Source organism: Candoia aspera, chromosome 3, assembly GCF_035149785.1.
Source record: "Candoia aspera isolate rCanAsp1 chromosome 3, rCanAsp1.hap2, whole genome shotgun sequence".
NCBI lineage: Eukaryota > Metazoa > Chordata > Lepidosauria > Squamata > Boidae > Candoia > Candoia aspera.
In genome coordinates, this window is record NC_086155.1 from 113,995,762 (window position 1) to 114,012,745 (window position 16,984).

At 38.1% G+C, this 16,984-nt stretch overlaps 1 protein-coding gene across 3 annotated transcripts in view; it reads right to left on the reverse strand.

Moving 5' to 3' along the window:
• The window catches only part of ANKHD1 (ankyrin repeat and KH domain containing 1), a 119,859-nt gene extending 103,098 nt beyond the window's left edge, over nucleotides 1-16,761 (reverse strand). Inside the window, exons 1-2 of one of the 3 annotated variants that reach the window (XM_063298657.1) lie at nucleotides 16,361-16,761; nucleotides 3,503-3,656 (exon numbers count right to left, since the gene is read on the reverse strand). In XM_063298657.1, coding sequence (XP_063154727.1) covers nucleotides 3,503-3,656; nucleotides 16,361-16,663 — 457 coding nt within the window. In that variant the 5' untranslated portion in view covers nucleotides 16,664-16,761. The remainder of the gene's footprint in view (nucleotides 1-3,502; nucleotides 3,657-16,360) is intronic. The other 2 variants (XM_063298656.1, XM_063298659.1) reach the window with 2 other exon arrangements.
• Between the last annotated feature and the right edge of the window lie 223 nt (nucleotides 16,762-16,984).

Below are 16,984 nucleotides of genomic sequence, written 5' to 3' on the forward strand. Positions count from 1 at the left end.
TGGACTAAAGCAAATGTGCTTTCTTTCAATATCTTCCTTGCCTAAGGTTACAGGATTAAACTAATGTACTTACATTGCCAAAATGCTAAAATATGGCTTAGTATGACATCTGAAGTATGTTTAGTTTGATAAATCAGGAGAAGCTAAACACACAGGAACTTTCCAATTCTTCCTTTGCAATATGAACAAATCCAGTATCTCCAATTTTTCATTATATATTCTATGGATGAAGTTAAAACAACTGTTTCCTTACATTAAGCTCATTTCTGTCTTTTAATCCTTCCCCACTGTTTCCACTTGGTGTTTCCATACTGCAAATGTCACCAATTATCAATGTCCCATTTGCTAACCATTACTAGTATCAAAGATGTATCACGTTTTTCCAGCTACAAATCTGAGTGACAATTTTTGCAGCCAACTGCCAGTTATCCCATGCAGAGTTATCCAATTCATAACAAAAACATCAGCAAAGAGTAGCATAGTAGTGTTTGCTGGGATTGTGTCTGACAGACAGGCTCTAAAACCTAACAAAATATCATGATCATCTGTCTTTTAATTCTGCTAAAAAGACAGGGTGACAAAGCCTACATTTTTAAGGAAGATTTTGAGAAACATTAACAAAACCTTACAACAACGCAGTCTCTTTAGAACATTCCTGACTTATGTTGCCAACCTTTTCTTTCAGAGGGTAAAAAGAAAAAGCACAAGATGATCAACTGTCCTTCATTAGATAAACATTTGGAAGATATTCCACAATATGGATTCAGTAGGAAAATTAGAAGGTAGTGGTTATGTGATTTGGAAAACTAGAGGTAAATGTAGTCAAACATATAAATTGCAGTTCAAAAATCCAGATTGCTATAAACTTAGAACAGTATTAAATGGCAATGAATGGCAGGAGAAGCTAATAGGAAAGGGATCTTAAAATACACAGGTACAGTACAGGAGACATGTAACAGTATGAGTAAAAGGTATCTGATCACAAGCGAATGTGACACAACAGTGCCTCATAGCTGAAAAGGATATTTTAGAGTGCATCAACAGAGGACTTGCTTTCACTTGCCATTGCATAACTGGACTATGTAATGACCTCTACATGGGGCTACCTCTAAAAACCACATTGAAGCGGTCATTGGTCACAGGGCAGTAGACCTTTTGTTGGTAACAAGAGTCACCATAATCATGAAACAACTGTGCTGCAGGCCTTGCACTGGCTGTCCACAGATTTCTCAGTTCAATTCAAAGTGACCGTTTTGATCTATAATGCCCTACTGCAGCATTAACAGAACTGGAAACAAGCATTCAAGGAACAATGTTTTCCAAGTTCTAACTAACAAATGTATTAATAAAAAGGTTAAGGTGATAGTACAGTCATTTCAACCAGTATGCTTGCTTTCAGATGTAACACTTCAAAACTGTTACCCCCTTATTTGTTTCAGTAAAGGGGGAAGAAGCTTTCTTCTCCTGAGAAGGCAGACCAACCTGCACCTGTACATTGTTTACACACAGGGTACTAGCCTCATTATCAGTTTGAGAATCCAGACTCACATATATGGCTTGAGTGTCAGTTACCTTTAGGTCCACCTTCCCTAAATGGAATAGAGTTATCTACTGAATGCTTCCTTACAAAATCTGTTAACAAAATCCCTAATACTGAGAAGTTAGGGGAACAGGGACTTGCAGGAAATTTTTTGTTGTGGACAACGAATTATGGACAACCAGCCTCTGTTGTGAGATCAGCACCTACCCTAATGGCTTTCCAGAAGGTAGGAAAAACAGCTTTTCTGAGAAACATCTGGAATATAATGTGTGTGTGAGATCTGCATTACCATAATACAGGTAGTATTTGCAACCACAATTGGAACTGGCAATTCGGTTGCTCACTGATGCAGTCACTAAGTGGGAAATCACACAACTGTGACTATGCTTACAATTTTATTTCAGCTTTCCTTTCTCCCCACTCCCCTGCCCTTTTCCAAAGGGCAGGGGAGTGGGGAGAAAGGAAAGCTGAAATAAAATTGTTCATCCCAGCAAGAAGGGAATGAATGTTTTATTTACATTCATTGGTGAGGAAGGGATTACAAGAGAGTAAGCAGGCACACAATGGGGAATACACATCAAAAGGAAAGTGCTAGCACGTTCCCTTTGATGTGTATCCCCCACTGTGTGCCTGCTTATGCTCCTGTAATTCCTTCCTCTCCAATCTCTCCGCTCTGCAAGGCGGGAAAAAAACAGGTCAGGCACAAGACAATGCGCATTAACTGACTGCAATGGTGTGACTGAGAGATTCTGTGAAGGTCGTAAATGCACTCCTCGGTCACAGAGTTATTTTTTCAGCACCCCTGTAACTTCGAATGGTCTGCACTGTTGTCTTGATTTCAATCCTGTGTTATTTTGAACTCTGCTGGAACTCCATGCAGATTTCAGTGTTATATAAATAACAGGTAGATAAATAAATAAATAACCAGGAAATAGTTGTTCTATATTATTCTGCATTGATCAGATGCCACTTCAAGTACTGTGTCCAATTCTGGATATCACATTTTAAGAAAGCTCGAGACAAATTGGAAGAGTTCAGAAAAAGGCAATGAGAATAATCTAAGGACCACAAACTAAGTCTACGAGGAAAAACTGATGTAACTGAGAAAAGATGACTGAGGGATAATAGACTATCTATCTTAAAGGGTGTGCAAAATGCTTTGTTTTAAAACCTCACAGAAGTCCCTCCCTGAGTGCAAAATTACTATATTGATTGTGAACTAGGCTGTTTTGAACATTTGGCAGTCATTTCAAGTCCTAAACAGTGTTTTTAGAAGCTTGGAACAGTTCTGTTGCATTATATGGGGTACTTCCAAAATGCACAGAACATTTTGGAAACTTACACATTCAACAGATTTTGAAATGAAGGTTTTTGCATAATCCCAGCATTCTTCAACTACCTGAAGTAGTGTCACAATGAAGGCTATGAGATGTTCTCTACTGTTCCAGAGTGCAGGATTTGGAATTATGGATTTAAGTATAGAGAGATATCTTCTAATCGAAGCTTAGAATGTTCCTAGTGGTTTTCTTAGAGTTCAAGAACAGAACCAGTTATGAGAAGTGGTGAGCTCTCCTTCACTAGATATTTTCAACCACAGGCAGGACAGCCACCTATCAATAATGCTTTCTTGCACTAAGAAAGAACTGTACTTAATTGCCTAAACAGCGTCTTCCAACTCTATGGTCCTAGAATTTCCCAAAAATACAATTTGAAGTATTCTAGCTGCATCTTAATTCAGATAACCATGTCTTCTTTTTAGGAAAATCTGTGTAAAACATTATTTTGTTCATATTTCTTACATTCCTTAGAAACACTTCTAAAAAAACAGATTACAGAAATTCAATTTCTGTTCCTAGCTTTAATTTCAAATTGTTAAAACTGCCAAATATTATGATAGTTATTCTCTCAGTTTAAAACGATTAGTTCATCCTGTTCATTCTACTGCCAATTTTAAAAACCTACCTGCTGCTTCCAATAAAGCTTCTAATCTTGCTTGTGTTTCTGGATCCACTGTCCGTAGGTCTGCTCCTTCAGCAGCACTTGATAAAAATATCTCAGATGTTGTTTTAAGCACTGGGTTATCCAGATCTTCTTGGTCCAAAATAAATGATTCAACCTGTTTGAAGAAAAAGCATGTAACAGTTGATTCCAACACATAATAAAGTTGGGAGATATGGTATTAAGATATACTATCTGATCTCTCTGTATAATCAAAGCTATGGTTTTCCCACTAGTAATGTATGGCTGTGAGAGCTGGGCCATAAGGAAGGCTGAGCGCCAAAGAATTGATGCTTTTGAACTGTGGTGCTGGAGAAGAATTAAGGAGTCCCTTGGACAGCAAGGAGGTCAAACCAGTCAATCCTATAGGGAATCAACGCTGACTGCTCATTGGAAGGACAGATGCTGAAGCTTAAGCTCAAATACTTTGGCCACCTAAAGCGAAGAGAGGACTCACCGGAAAAAACCCTGATGCTGGGAAAGACTGAAGGCAAAAGGAGAAGGGGACGGCAGAGAATGAAATGGCTAGATAGCATCACCGATGCAATGAACATGAATTTGAGTAAACTCTGGGAGACAGTGGAGGATAGGAAGGCCTGGCGTACTATGGTCCATGGGGTCACGAAGAGTCAGACACGACTTAACGACTGAACAACAAATCTGATCTCTTATAGGGATTTATTTTTTTCAGACCAAATATTACTAAAGCATGAAATTTCAGATAGAACAGTACTGCCTTAACAAGTACACATGACACACTACAATTTTTAAAACAATGCAGATAAAATGTAGGCTTTCTGTAATTCCTGAATTAGCAAACTCAGATTCACTATAAAACAGCGGCAACATTTTTAGACTAAGTGTGCCTAAAATCTTAAAAATGTTAAAATTTTAATGGTCAATGTATTGTTGCTGCTGAGGTCCAACCAGACCAGAATCCAATAGCACTGCTTTTTGTAAGACAAAATCCACATTTTTATGTATTTTGCAGATACTGTTCATCTAGTGGAATATGAAATCATGTTTGAATGGTTTTTCCAAAACACATTTTGGCGGGTCTGATGTACTACAAAGTTTGCTCGCTAAGTTACAGATTTATTTGATCATACAGAAAAGTTCAAGGAAATAGTATTTGCTCCTGATCCTCCAAGTTCTGATTTAGAGGTTCAGGGGCATTATTCTTTGACCTGCTGGGAAGAAAAAATATATATACTTAAGCTGTGTTTAGTCTAAAGAGAAAAATTAGCTTTATCCATTGTTTCTGTACATATTCATGCTTACAATACATGTAGAACTTGTCTTTCATTAGAAACAATGGATAATTTCAGATAAAATATGCAACTCTACTGCCATTTTTGGACTTAAAAACAATTCCTAAATTGGTTAGCAAGTGTAAAAGTTTTCTATTTTCCAGGTATTATGGAGCATGATGTGTTTAAGCCACCTGAGAATATTTTTACTTGCAAATATTTTCATTACCTTTAAGTCCATCTCATTGAATTTCCATGTTGCATACTAACATACCAACTCTTTACCATTAAAAATGGAAATATAAGAATAAATGCATAAGTAGTACTCAGGTTCCGTTCAGTACTATTGCATTATATAGACATATATTTCAAATATAATTTCCAAGATATAAACGCATCTATTTTCAAGAACCAATAATGGTACAATTTCAGCTACTTAGAAAGAATGCTTGCAAGTAGAGAAATAAAGGTTTCTTGGAATGTTAAAACCTTATGACACATTTTTCTCTGCCAAGAAAAAAAAATTCATTTATAAAATTTGTATACTGCCCCAATCTAACAGCTCAATTGAGCAATCTCGAAGTACAATAAAATACAAACACAATGAAATAAAAAATAATAAGTTTTTAAATTCCTCCTTTCTCACTAGACATCTATTTTTATAAGAATTTTATTAAGTTTCAAACAAAGATAAAAGCTACAGAAAAACAAAAAACTACAAAGAAAAAGAAAACTAAAAAAGTGTGAAAACAAAAGATAATTTTTTTTTAGAGTTACAAAAAGGGGTGACTTCCGACTTTTAACAGCAAGGATATACAACAATTTTCCATAATCAAGCCCTTACTCTATATCAAACCAAGGTCACATATTTCTATAAATCATTCCATTGGCATGTTTACAGTTGCTCCATCCCCTTATATTAAAAAAAAAAAGGACACACACACACACACCCCTCCTAATCAACTACCCTCTCAAGGATAGCATTTATTTAATTATTTCCTTCTTTCTACTATTCTACACATTCCTGTCTACCATAATAAAGATCAAACTAAGAAGCATATAAATTGTTTACCATTACACTTGATAATACAACAATTTTAATAATCTTAATCATATTAAACCCAAATAATATTTTATACCTTAGTAATCTTAATCCAAATCATTAAAAATAAATGAAATCAGCCAGACCCTAAAAGCAATCCAAACAGACATTCTTAAACCTTTATCCCACTTCAAAACAGACCAAAGCATTTACATGTCCCCACAATGCGCACAGAGCTTTTTTTCTTACAGAAATCAAACAGCCCAACTGCCCCCTCCTTACTAGACATCTAGATCATCAAAGGCCCATTTAAAAAGAAGGGCCAAGAGTCAGGGGTCCAAGTATATCTCCACTAGCAGCACATGCCATTTTGGTGGGGGACCTGTGAAGGTTATAAATGCTGGCATTGGTTGCAAAATTACTTTTTCAGCACCACTGTAACTGCAAACAGTTGCTGTCTGAGGCAGTTGTTACTTGTACTGAGACACCTGCCTTCAAGCTCCTGCTTCCCTCACTTAAGATGAGGGCAAAACCCTGAGTAAGCCCTCTCTCAGCCATCTCACAGAAGGGAAGAAACATTTTCAACAAGGTGATCCTGTTAAAATAACCTGCTGCTCCACCTTGTAGGGCTTTACAGGTAATGATCTGTACTTTGAATTGGAATCAATGACTCCAGCAACCACGAAATAACCATTATTCTGCAACGGAGAGGTTTATTCCTCAGCAGCCTGCCTGTTCCATTCTATACCAATTATAACTTTTTATAGTGTCATCAAAGAAGCCCAATGCAGAGCACACTGCAATAGACCAGCCACATACAGATCTCCAGAGCCTCCCAGTCCTGGAAGGGCTGTAACTCCCACACCACCTGAACCTTGGCAAAGGTCCTCTATAAAAGGAGGATGTTGTTCTGGCCAATCAGACTTGCAAGATCCTGTTATCATAGCCAATTTCAATACAAGTTGTTTCAATGGTGGAGCTGATTTTGCAGTCTGGTCCATTTAGTGGGGCTGACATCAATATAATTCAATGAATTAGGGCAGCATCTGTCTGAGCCTCTTCCAAATGTTATCTGGGCTTAGAAAGTGCTTCAGCACCTTTTGCCTAGGCAACAGTTCCTACATATTTCCGTCAAGGTCATCTTCCTTACTTTCTGTATCAGCACACTGAGGATGCTTAACCAACAGATTACATGTCCCAGTGATTTAACGCAGATATTAAATGCATGGGAGACAGGACTATGGAGGAAACACAGGCTCCATTGCTTTTCCTCCATTAATTACTACCATTTGATAGTTGGCCACTAAGATAAAAGTGAAACCACCACAAAACCCTGACAGACAACACAGAAGGACATCATGGCTGATGGTGTGAAATAGAATTGAATAATCTAGTAGGACCAGAGGGACCATACTCCCTCCATCCAAGTCTGGATGAAGGCCATCCACCAAAGCAAACAATATAGTTCCATCCCATGTTTGGGCCTGAATCTTAACTTGAGAGGGATTTAGATTATCAATTTCCTCTAGGATTTTTTTAGTAGCTGATGTTATGGTTCAACTGTAGATTTTTCCTGGAATAAGAAATACAGACTTTCCAGACTATGAGAAGGGGGAGGAAGAGAGCTTGATGGTTAAGATGCTATAATAATTAAACCAGTCATGAGACTGTTATGAAAAGCAGCCAGGTGCAAACTTCAAAAGACCTGCTCCTTGCTAGATCAATGGAAGGTTGTTAAAAAGAAAATCATAAAGTCTCTGCCCGAACGTATAGGGGGATATACCAGTTCTAAATGAGAAATGGTTCAACTGGTTTCTGAAATTCCTGGAACCCCATCTTTTTCTTCTCAGTAAATCTTACTAAAGAGAATTCTGTGATAATCATGTTTGGAAGGAATTACTTTCAGTTTGGGGCAGTTGCAAATGAGCCTGACAACTGATTCCTCACCAACTTCTTAACAACTTATCTCAAAAAAGGAATTCAACACTAGGAAGAAATTGTCCAAGCTAGAGATCAAGATGGCCTCATCAAAAAAGAGTATGCCATCAGTCTTTCAACACTAATGGCAAATCACTGTACCTCAGACAGGCACTAAACACTTCTCAAATCCAGCCAACCACCCCACCCCTGGCCATTTGAAGGAGCCAAGCTGGTCATGGGTCCAGCCATAGATGGCAGAGCTTATACTACAAAGGACCTGACCTATTTCTGCAGGTTCTATAAACGCAAAAGAATCCCAGGTGAGATTTCAGTATGTCACTCTATAAACCTCTCCTAGCTCTGCCCAACTGACATCTACTCCTGAGCAGATATAAGTGACCACATCTGCAAAGTGGATATAAGTGACTATATCCACAAAAGCTTCACAGAAACTTGTAAGTATCTTGTCCTTCCCCTCCTTCTCTCAAAGAGCCTGGGTCATCTGGCTATGGGAAAGAAAGCTGCAGATACAAGAGTAGCACACACTTTGCTACTCTTATCATCACTGTTTAAGCCCAAATTCTGAAATATACCAGTACTTGATCACTTTTTTTTTTGCCACTTACCCTTAGCAAATTTTAATGTTATTACTTGAACAAAGCATGCATCATTTATAATACAGCATACAAAATAATTTTATCTGGTTATTTACATCATTCAGAGTAATTATATTTTGATAAGCTTAGACAAGTTTTACAGTAAAAACTTAATAAAATGTTATGCTTACATGAAAGAAAGACCAATTTCATGAAGCAATGTTTTCTCCCAGGTAAGCATGTTTTGAATTTGGGAAAAAAAACCTTTGTTTTGTGGAATGTCCAACAAAAAACATTGCGATATTCTGTGGGATCTTTAAAAAAAAGTATTTTGGCTTTTGCTATCCAAGAAATAAGGAAAAATTATAAAAGATCAAAATATAAAACAAGTATTATGATAAATGGGGGGGATTAGGTTAACTCCTACAACTGCAGGATAAGGATCAGCAGCATTTTTTTAACAATTAGATTTATAATAATTCATTATTCTTCAGTACTGTACATTCCAAAATAAAAATCATATTAAACCACACTGGCTGAATAAGATTTTGTCTTTAAATGGCATTTCACCGTTCCATTTCTGAAATACACTTTATTTTGCATTTTTTAAACTACTGCTATGGGCAGCCTCACACATGAAAGGGGCTCTGGTGTGAATCCTCTGAATTAATATCTCTTTACATTAATAAATGTGAAGAAGTGAAAGATGAAGATCTTGTCATAAAACAAAAGAACTCTGCTGCAAAAGACTAGTAATTCAGCATTCTGTTTTTCGAAATAGCCAATCAGAACATTATGGGAAGCTCATAAAATCATACAACGCTTATACTAAAAGAGCCGTGCTGGATGCAGAATGTTTACTTGGCTTTTGTTGACCTGTTAAACCCCAAACTGCTTAGGGCCTTGTCTCTTCCAGGATGAATCTATCTAGTTACTTACATCAGCTGGAGAAGTCCCTTTGAAGATTCCCCACTGCCAGAAGGTTAACTATCTGGCATATGAGGAAAAGAAACCTTTTCATATGGCTCCCCAAAACTATGGAATGTACTCCTCAAGTATGTAGAGTTGGCCCCCACTCTCCCAGTATTCAGGAAAATGGCCAAAAGAAACATTTCACCAAGCTTTTAATTTTTAACTGAATTTATTTTAAGGATATTGATTTTAATTTTTATGGAACCCCCATGAAGGCAGCATGCCTCTGAATTCCAGCTGGTGCAAAACACAAGTGGGAAGTTAATATTAGAATGATGCCCTGCTTATGTTCTTATTCTTAAGCATCTGGTTGGCCAGCATGGAAAAATTGGCCTTTTGTCCTGTCTAGTGCAACTCTGAACCCTGGAAATATTTTTGAGGTCTTGGGGAAACCATGCACATTCAGGCTCAAATATAGGCCACAAGTTACAAAATTATTATATTTGTTTCATGTGTAGGCCTGTATATATGCAATAACAGTGTTCTTAAACTGAAAATAAAGATTGAAACTTACTTCTTTAATATGAAGTTGCCCGAATTTGAAATACTTTTTTAAATAAATTGTGATCTCCCAGGGAACCCCTAGTGACCTCCACGGAACCCTGGTTGAGAAACCCTGGTATAAATGGATTACAGATATATTAAAACTCCTTTACATTTTTGCAAGGAATTGTATTATCTTATTGATAAACTTTATTTTACTTTATCTCAATAATTAAAAGCACTGGGGGAAAACCAGATTCACAATTTTTAAGAAATTTCAATGTAACTTTTATATCAAATAGGATGAACTACTTTCTGATCAGAAAGACGACAGCTGCCTGGCTCATATATTACTCTAAATCATTATTTGCTTTACTACCACTACTTTAAGAATATGTCTAAAGCTACCAAATGCTTAGCAAGTTAGTTGTTATTTAACTGTGAATCAAATAACTAAGTTATGGATACTTTTTTCCATTATGTAATTAGTATATTTCAAGGAGATGGACTAAACAGCAGGAAATCTGCCATTAGATGCTAAAACTATACTAACACATGACTGTAAATATAGTAATTTCACCATCCCTGACTAGTTTATCTTGATACAGAAAAAAGATAAAAATGATTTGTAAATTCTAAATCCTATTTCCACCTTTATTAAATTACTGCCCAAGAATTCTGCAGTTATTCTCATTTATGAAGAAGCTCAAAGTATTGTGGTTTATTACAGGGGCAGATTTTAGGCCTGTGAAACTCCATAATAAGGGAGTGCCTCCTTCCAGATCCAATAATGGCCTTTGCTAACAAGGAATAACTTGATTACACTGATCTGTTCAAAGCTCCAAGACTGGATCAAGCTGTTCCAGAAGTTATAGCTTGCACAATATGCAATGGCTAAACTGATGAAGAGGGCAACCTACCATGAACATATCACACAAGTTCTAAAGGATTTCCACTGGCTATCAGTTAGCTACTACTTTAAATTCAGGATGATATACAAATTCAATATTCCTTAGGAATATTTGATGGAGTACATGCTCCCTGAGGCACCTGCTCATCACCTAAGCTTTAGTGATGATGCCTTCCTGAAAGAGTCACATCTGACAAGCAATTCACTATGTATCAATATGAGAAAGGGCATTTTCAATAGGAGCAACCACCTGTGAAATTCCCTCCTCATTCAGTGTATCTATTCACCTAAGCTTGACGGAAATTCTGCACTGTTTGTTAGTACTGTTGTCTTGTTTCAGAGACTTAAGGAATTTATAGATGAAACATGTTTTTAGAGTTTTTACTGTATTTTTGAATTGTAGCTTTTAAAACATATTTTCTTTTAAAAAAATGAACTGTATCCCTGCATTAGAATTATTTGTAAGAATGAAAATATGAGATATATATAAACAATGAAATCCAACATCTGAGCTTGGTTTAATCAAATATGTAAGAATTCTGAGCCAAGGAATTTATTTTCAGTGCTAAAACGTATGGTTCTTCTATGCAAAAATAAACTTTTGGTTATTCTGGCGCACTTTAGTGGAGGGTGGGGTGGATTTTGTTGTTGCCATTCATAAACATGTGAAAGTCAGAAAACATTGCCAAGCCACTTCATATCCCTGCTAGTATATTCAGGTCCTTGGCTCACCACTGCCTCATAAGTAAATGCTAATCACGTTTCCATCTTCTATTGCCATAAAAATTGAAATTATTGTATTGCACAATCACTGAAGTTGTCACATTTTTTCCATGTACATCCTTACACTGAGTACATTCCAGTAACCTGTATTTAAAAGTCAGTTGTCAGAACAAAAATCAGAACAATTTCTGCTTTCACATCATACACAGCTAAGTCCTTTCACACTCCACATCTGTGAACCTGAGCATCTAATGGAAACTGTAACCCTGGCCAAAGAATCTGCCAACAAATCTGTACATTAAGAACGAAATCCAGATACAACTGTAACAATATAACATTTTTGAATTTTTAAAAGATAATTTATAATATGTAGGCAGATCCCAGGCACAAAAACAGGAAACACTTGTGAACTTCAAAACAAAAATCTGGATTTATGGAAAAAAGAAAAATCAGAAAAAAATCACTAATAAAGTATTCTAATGTAGCAATATGAAGATTAACTGATGAGCAAAATGATCACTCACCAAACTAAGTGATCACAAACCAGAAATCCTTGAGGAAAAAGACACCATGCCTAACTCAGACTACACAACTAATACAGTATTAGCATTCTCAGGAAAAGAAAACTTGGTTGCTTCAAATACTGAGATATTTCCTGATGGCTGGAAATACTGACAATAGTATAAATACTATTACTCAAAAATATTGAGAATTTCAACTAAATAAGGTTTACAGTACATTTAATGGCTAGGAAGCTTTACAGTATGCAGCTACTACTAATAAAAGTGCAAACAGGAATATGGTCTATAATAAAAATATTCTTTAATAATATGTATTAAGAAAAAATAAGGAGCTAATTCATTCCTAAAGATCTATTGATAGTTTCAACTAGAGATAGATTTGACAAGAACTGATCACAGATTGGATTCACATATTGTTATTGGCATAGTTTGGTTGTTTGGGGTTTAGTATGTTGTGTGAATTCATCTAACACAAATCCAATTACTACATAGATTGTAACTTTGCTAAATCATTTCATTGAAAAGTGTGAACCAAATCATTGCATTCAGGTAACTGTTTTCTAAGTGCATTGAGAGAACCCTGACATTTTGTGGGGAGCTCAGCAGGGTTTTTTCCTTGACATAATCACTGATGCCAGATGATAGTTTAGAAATGCCAATTGCTAGTTTTATACTTTAAGCTACAAGCAAGCAAACTGTATTATGGACTAATGTTTTGTTTGAATCCAGTCCTTGCCTTGATTAATAAACTTTTCGAGAAATGGACAGAGTGAGGCTTTTAAGGATCTTCTACAATAGATATGATGGCAGCAAGCCTACTTAGAATAGCCAGATTTAAACAATTATGTACAATTTCATATTTAGCAGTGGGTCAAATTCATAGTGGCACATGGTGAGTAAATTCTAGCCCTCTCTCACACATGGCTCACTTACCCAGGGTTTGTTTTCCAAGGCGCTTTTCTTCCCAGCTGGAATCTAGCTCTGAAATCAGATGGGAGGGGAAAAAAAGAAAGGGAGGGGAGAGAGAGAAGGTAGGATTGGCAGGAAAAAAAGTTGATTTCTCCTTAATGTTCTCTCTTTTTTTTAATTAGCCCTCTTTGTGGGTGATGGGGCACATCCCAGTTAAAATTTTCTTTTAAATAGGGAACTGCCCCATGAAATGCAATGTGGGGTGATTTTAGAATAAAAGGGAATAAGAGTTCAACTGACTTTCTTTCTGCAACCATCTACACCCCCCAATGTATTTTTCTCATCTTAGCATGAGCCAGCAACGTGCTGCAGTTGCCAAAAGAGCCAATGCAGTTTTAGACTGCATCAATAGAAGTATAATGACAAGATCATGGGAAGTGATAGTATCATTCTATGCTGCACTGGTCAGACCACACCTGGAATACTATGTTCAGTTCTAGTCGCCACAATACAAAAAAGGCGCTGAGAAACTGGAGAGTGCAAAGAAAGGCAATGAAGATGGTAAGGGGCTTGGAGGCTGAATCCTATGAAAAGTGGTTAAAGAAACTTGATATGTTTAGCCTAGAGAAGAAAAGGCTAATGGGAGATATGACAGCAGTCCTCCAATACATGAAGGGATGACATAGGGAAGAGGGTGTGAATTTATTCTTCAGAGCACCTAAGGGTAAGATAAGAACCAATGGGTGGAAACTTTACAGTAAGAAATCCAAACTTGAAATAAGGAGGAATTTCCTGACTGTGAGAGCTATTAAGCAATGTAACAGCCTGCCTCCTGAAGCTGTGGGTGCTGCATTACTGGAGATTTTCAAGAAAAGATTGGACAGCCATTTGTCTGGGATGGTCTGAGGATTCCTGCATTGGCCAGGGGATTGGACCAGATAACCTCTAAGGTTCCTTCAAATTCTATGATTTCAGTGAGCATACAATGTGCCAGATCAAACCCTGACTCTGATTTATTTGTGTAGCCATAAGTAAAGTGGGTGCTATATCAGCTAACACAGCAAACTACAATCAGCCAGTTTCCCAGTCACCCACCTTGCTGGCTGGTATACCAACCACCTTTGCATGGTCGTTTGCCAGTTCTTGCATATTAAACTATGGTTGGTTAAACCATGGTTTATTATCGCAATTGCTAGGTTTGTACAAGAATTAAGTCAAAATCAAATGAACCATCTTAAGGTTTAGCACAGTGTGAACTAACCTATGTACAGAGTCTAGAAGGGGAAATTAAGTTTATATTAACCTCAGATGTCAAACATGTCACCTGGGACCACAAAAATGATGAGTAAATTTTTACAAAACATGTCTACAACTTGTCATAATTTTAACTTGGTCATAATTTTAACTCATGGCCCAGATTCAAATGTCTCACTAGGATGCCTGAAAAGCTCCCTCCTTTCCCCTCAAGCAGGGTAATGCTGAAACCCAATAGACCTGCCAAACATCCTAATCACATATATGCATGGATGCTGTAAACCATCATTACTCAAGTACCCAAACTGAATCTGAAGCAGTCGTGCAGGAGATTGTTCACAGGCAAACTGATAGAGGACATATTCTCAGAAAATATAAAAGTTAAAATGCAAACAGGGCCATGGCACAGCTTCTGATCGTCAGAGAACATGAGTGCTGAATGATAAACATGAAGGTAAGGATTTGAAAGAGATTAACAAATAAAATCTACATTATTGATGTAAAAATTAAAGTTGGGTCTCAATTGTTTTTTTTTGCAGACTGCTTCAAAATCTGACAGCCACAGTAGGCTACTTCTTCCGTATAAATTGAAGAACATATATAGCCTATATTTTAATAATTATTTCTCTTTAGCAGTGGTATCAAACTGTATATAATATACACAGGCCCTATACCAGACTGCTGAGAAGATCCTCTTCAAAGGACAAAAGCTTGAAGAAAGTAGTTTGCACTAGCCCCTTATGAAAATCAAAGAACTTACATCAAGATCTGGTTAGCTTCAATAACCTGGCCCTCATCAAAATAGCATCAATCTCTATTACAGTATATATAAAAAAGGTAATTATAGAGGGCCATGTACTGATATTCTTAACTGTTCTATAACTATTTTTTGTGCTTCATCTGGATGGAATTGAGAATTTGTACTATATCTTCCAACTGCTGCACCAGTTAATTAAACCTTGCCCAATTTAGTGCCATCCAGGTGTGTAAAAACTCCTCAACTCTATGGGGGGGGGCTTATGAGAGTTTAATTAGAATACATCTGAAGAGCATTAGACTGGGGAACAGTGAATGGGAGTTAACCTTTTTCTTTAAATTTATTAATGCTACCTTTTCTAAGTCCATCTGGGAAAACAGATCTGAATTTTGTAACAAATGTTTGCAATAAATTTAATTCAAAACTTGACTTTCATAATTCTAATGGCATCCTCTATACTACACAGATATGTCTTCAGAATTCCTATCATAAAATCACTATTATTTTGTGGTATTTTAAAAGATTTTGTAATACATTAATATAATTCATATAATATGAAGCTACAAATGAAAAGAAATAATGCAACGAGTTACAATGAAGAAATTCCCTATTACCATAAACAATATACCTCCTTAAAAAATGATATCCAAAGTGAAAATAGTACCTGTTTTCCCCAGACAGCTGAAAGCAATTACTCATTTCAGGAAATGAGCCACATGATTATGTGCAGACCTACTATAAATGATGCTCCTATGTGCCTACTGAGGCACATTTAAATTTGAATGTGAGAAACTATATGAACATCCAGATCAGACTATCGTCTATCTGAATTTCCTAGCTTTCTTAAAACAAATATATGCAGTTTAGCCTCCTTTTAAAAACGAGATGTTTGAAAACTCATACAGAAGGAATCCTCAGCGGCATCTAAACACATAACTATCAGGATGAGTACAATTCCAGTCAAAAGGATTTGAATTGAATTTACACACGTTAAAACTAACTCAAAAAGGTCGATTTATTACCCTCACAAATACCTCACGCCAGCCCCGAAAAGGCAATTAGCACAACACTTTCCACAATAAAAATCCTTGCAGGCGCGGGAAAGAAGATTCTGCAGTAAGCGAAGATCGCTTCCGCCATCATCGAGACCTGAACAGGTAAGGCGAGAGAGACGGGCTAATAAAAACGAGCGTGCAGGGCTCGGTGTTCATCGTCTCCAATTGCTCTCCCTTACACAATGAACCAAGACACAAGAACAGCAGGCCTCAGCCCCCCTCATATTAAAATCGGAGAGGCAACCGAGGGCCAATTTGGGTGGCGGGGCCGGTGGCTGGGTCTCCACCCTCCTTTATGCAACAGAGAAGGGCCTGCGGAAAGGATCCCGAAGCTTGACGGGCGGGGCTGGCACTCAGCGGGCAAGGAGCTCCGTTCGAGACGGCGACCATCCTTCACGGATAGCCTGACGGGAGCGAAGGCCTCTCTCACCTCAGACACTTCGTCCTCGTCGCTGCCGGATCCACCGCCGCCCCCACTTCTTAGGACAGCGGCCGCCAGTTTAAAGTCGAGGGCGGCAGCGGCGGCAGCAGCCCCGGCCTCTCCCGAAGTTGTTGCCGAGCCTATCGGCCCACAGGGCCCAGCCTCTCCGAAGAGGCGCACGGCCCGCAACCCCAACGGGTTAGGCCCGGCCGTGGAGGCCTCAACGATGGCGGCCGGGGCAGCACGGGGCGTCACCGAGTCTATTTCCTCATCGCCGGTGGGAGTCGGGGCGGCTGTGCCGTCCGTGAGCATCGCGCGTTGATCCAAGCTTAAGCCGTGGGAGGAGGGGGGGGGAAACGCCGTCTCCGTCCCCTCACAGCAGCAGCGCCACTAACTTCTCACACCCTATCTAACCCACAGTCACCGCGCTGCCCTCGCCAACCCAGTTCGCTCTTTCCATTGGTCACATTCACTCGACGGTCCCAGCCCCATTGGACATAATCGTTGTCATTCTACGGTCTCGTCACGCGCTCCTTCACCCTCCCACCAGCAAGATGCTTTGAGAGTACACGCTGAGGCGGTTTAGACTGCCCGCCCACCACTTAAGTCCTGCAGGCTCGCTTCCTGAAACTG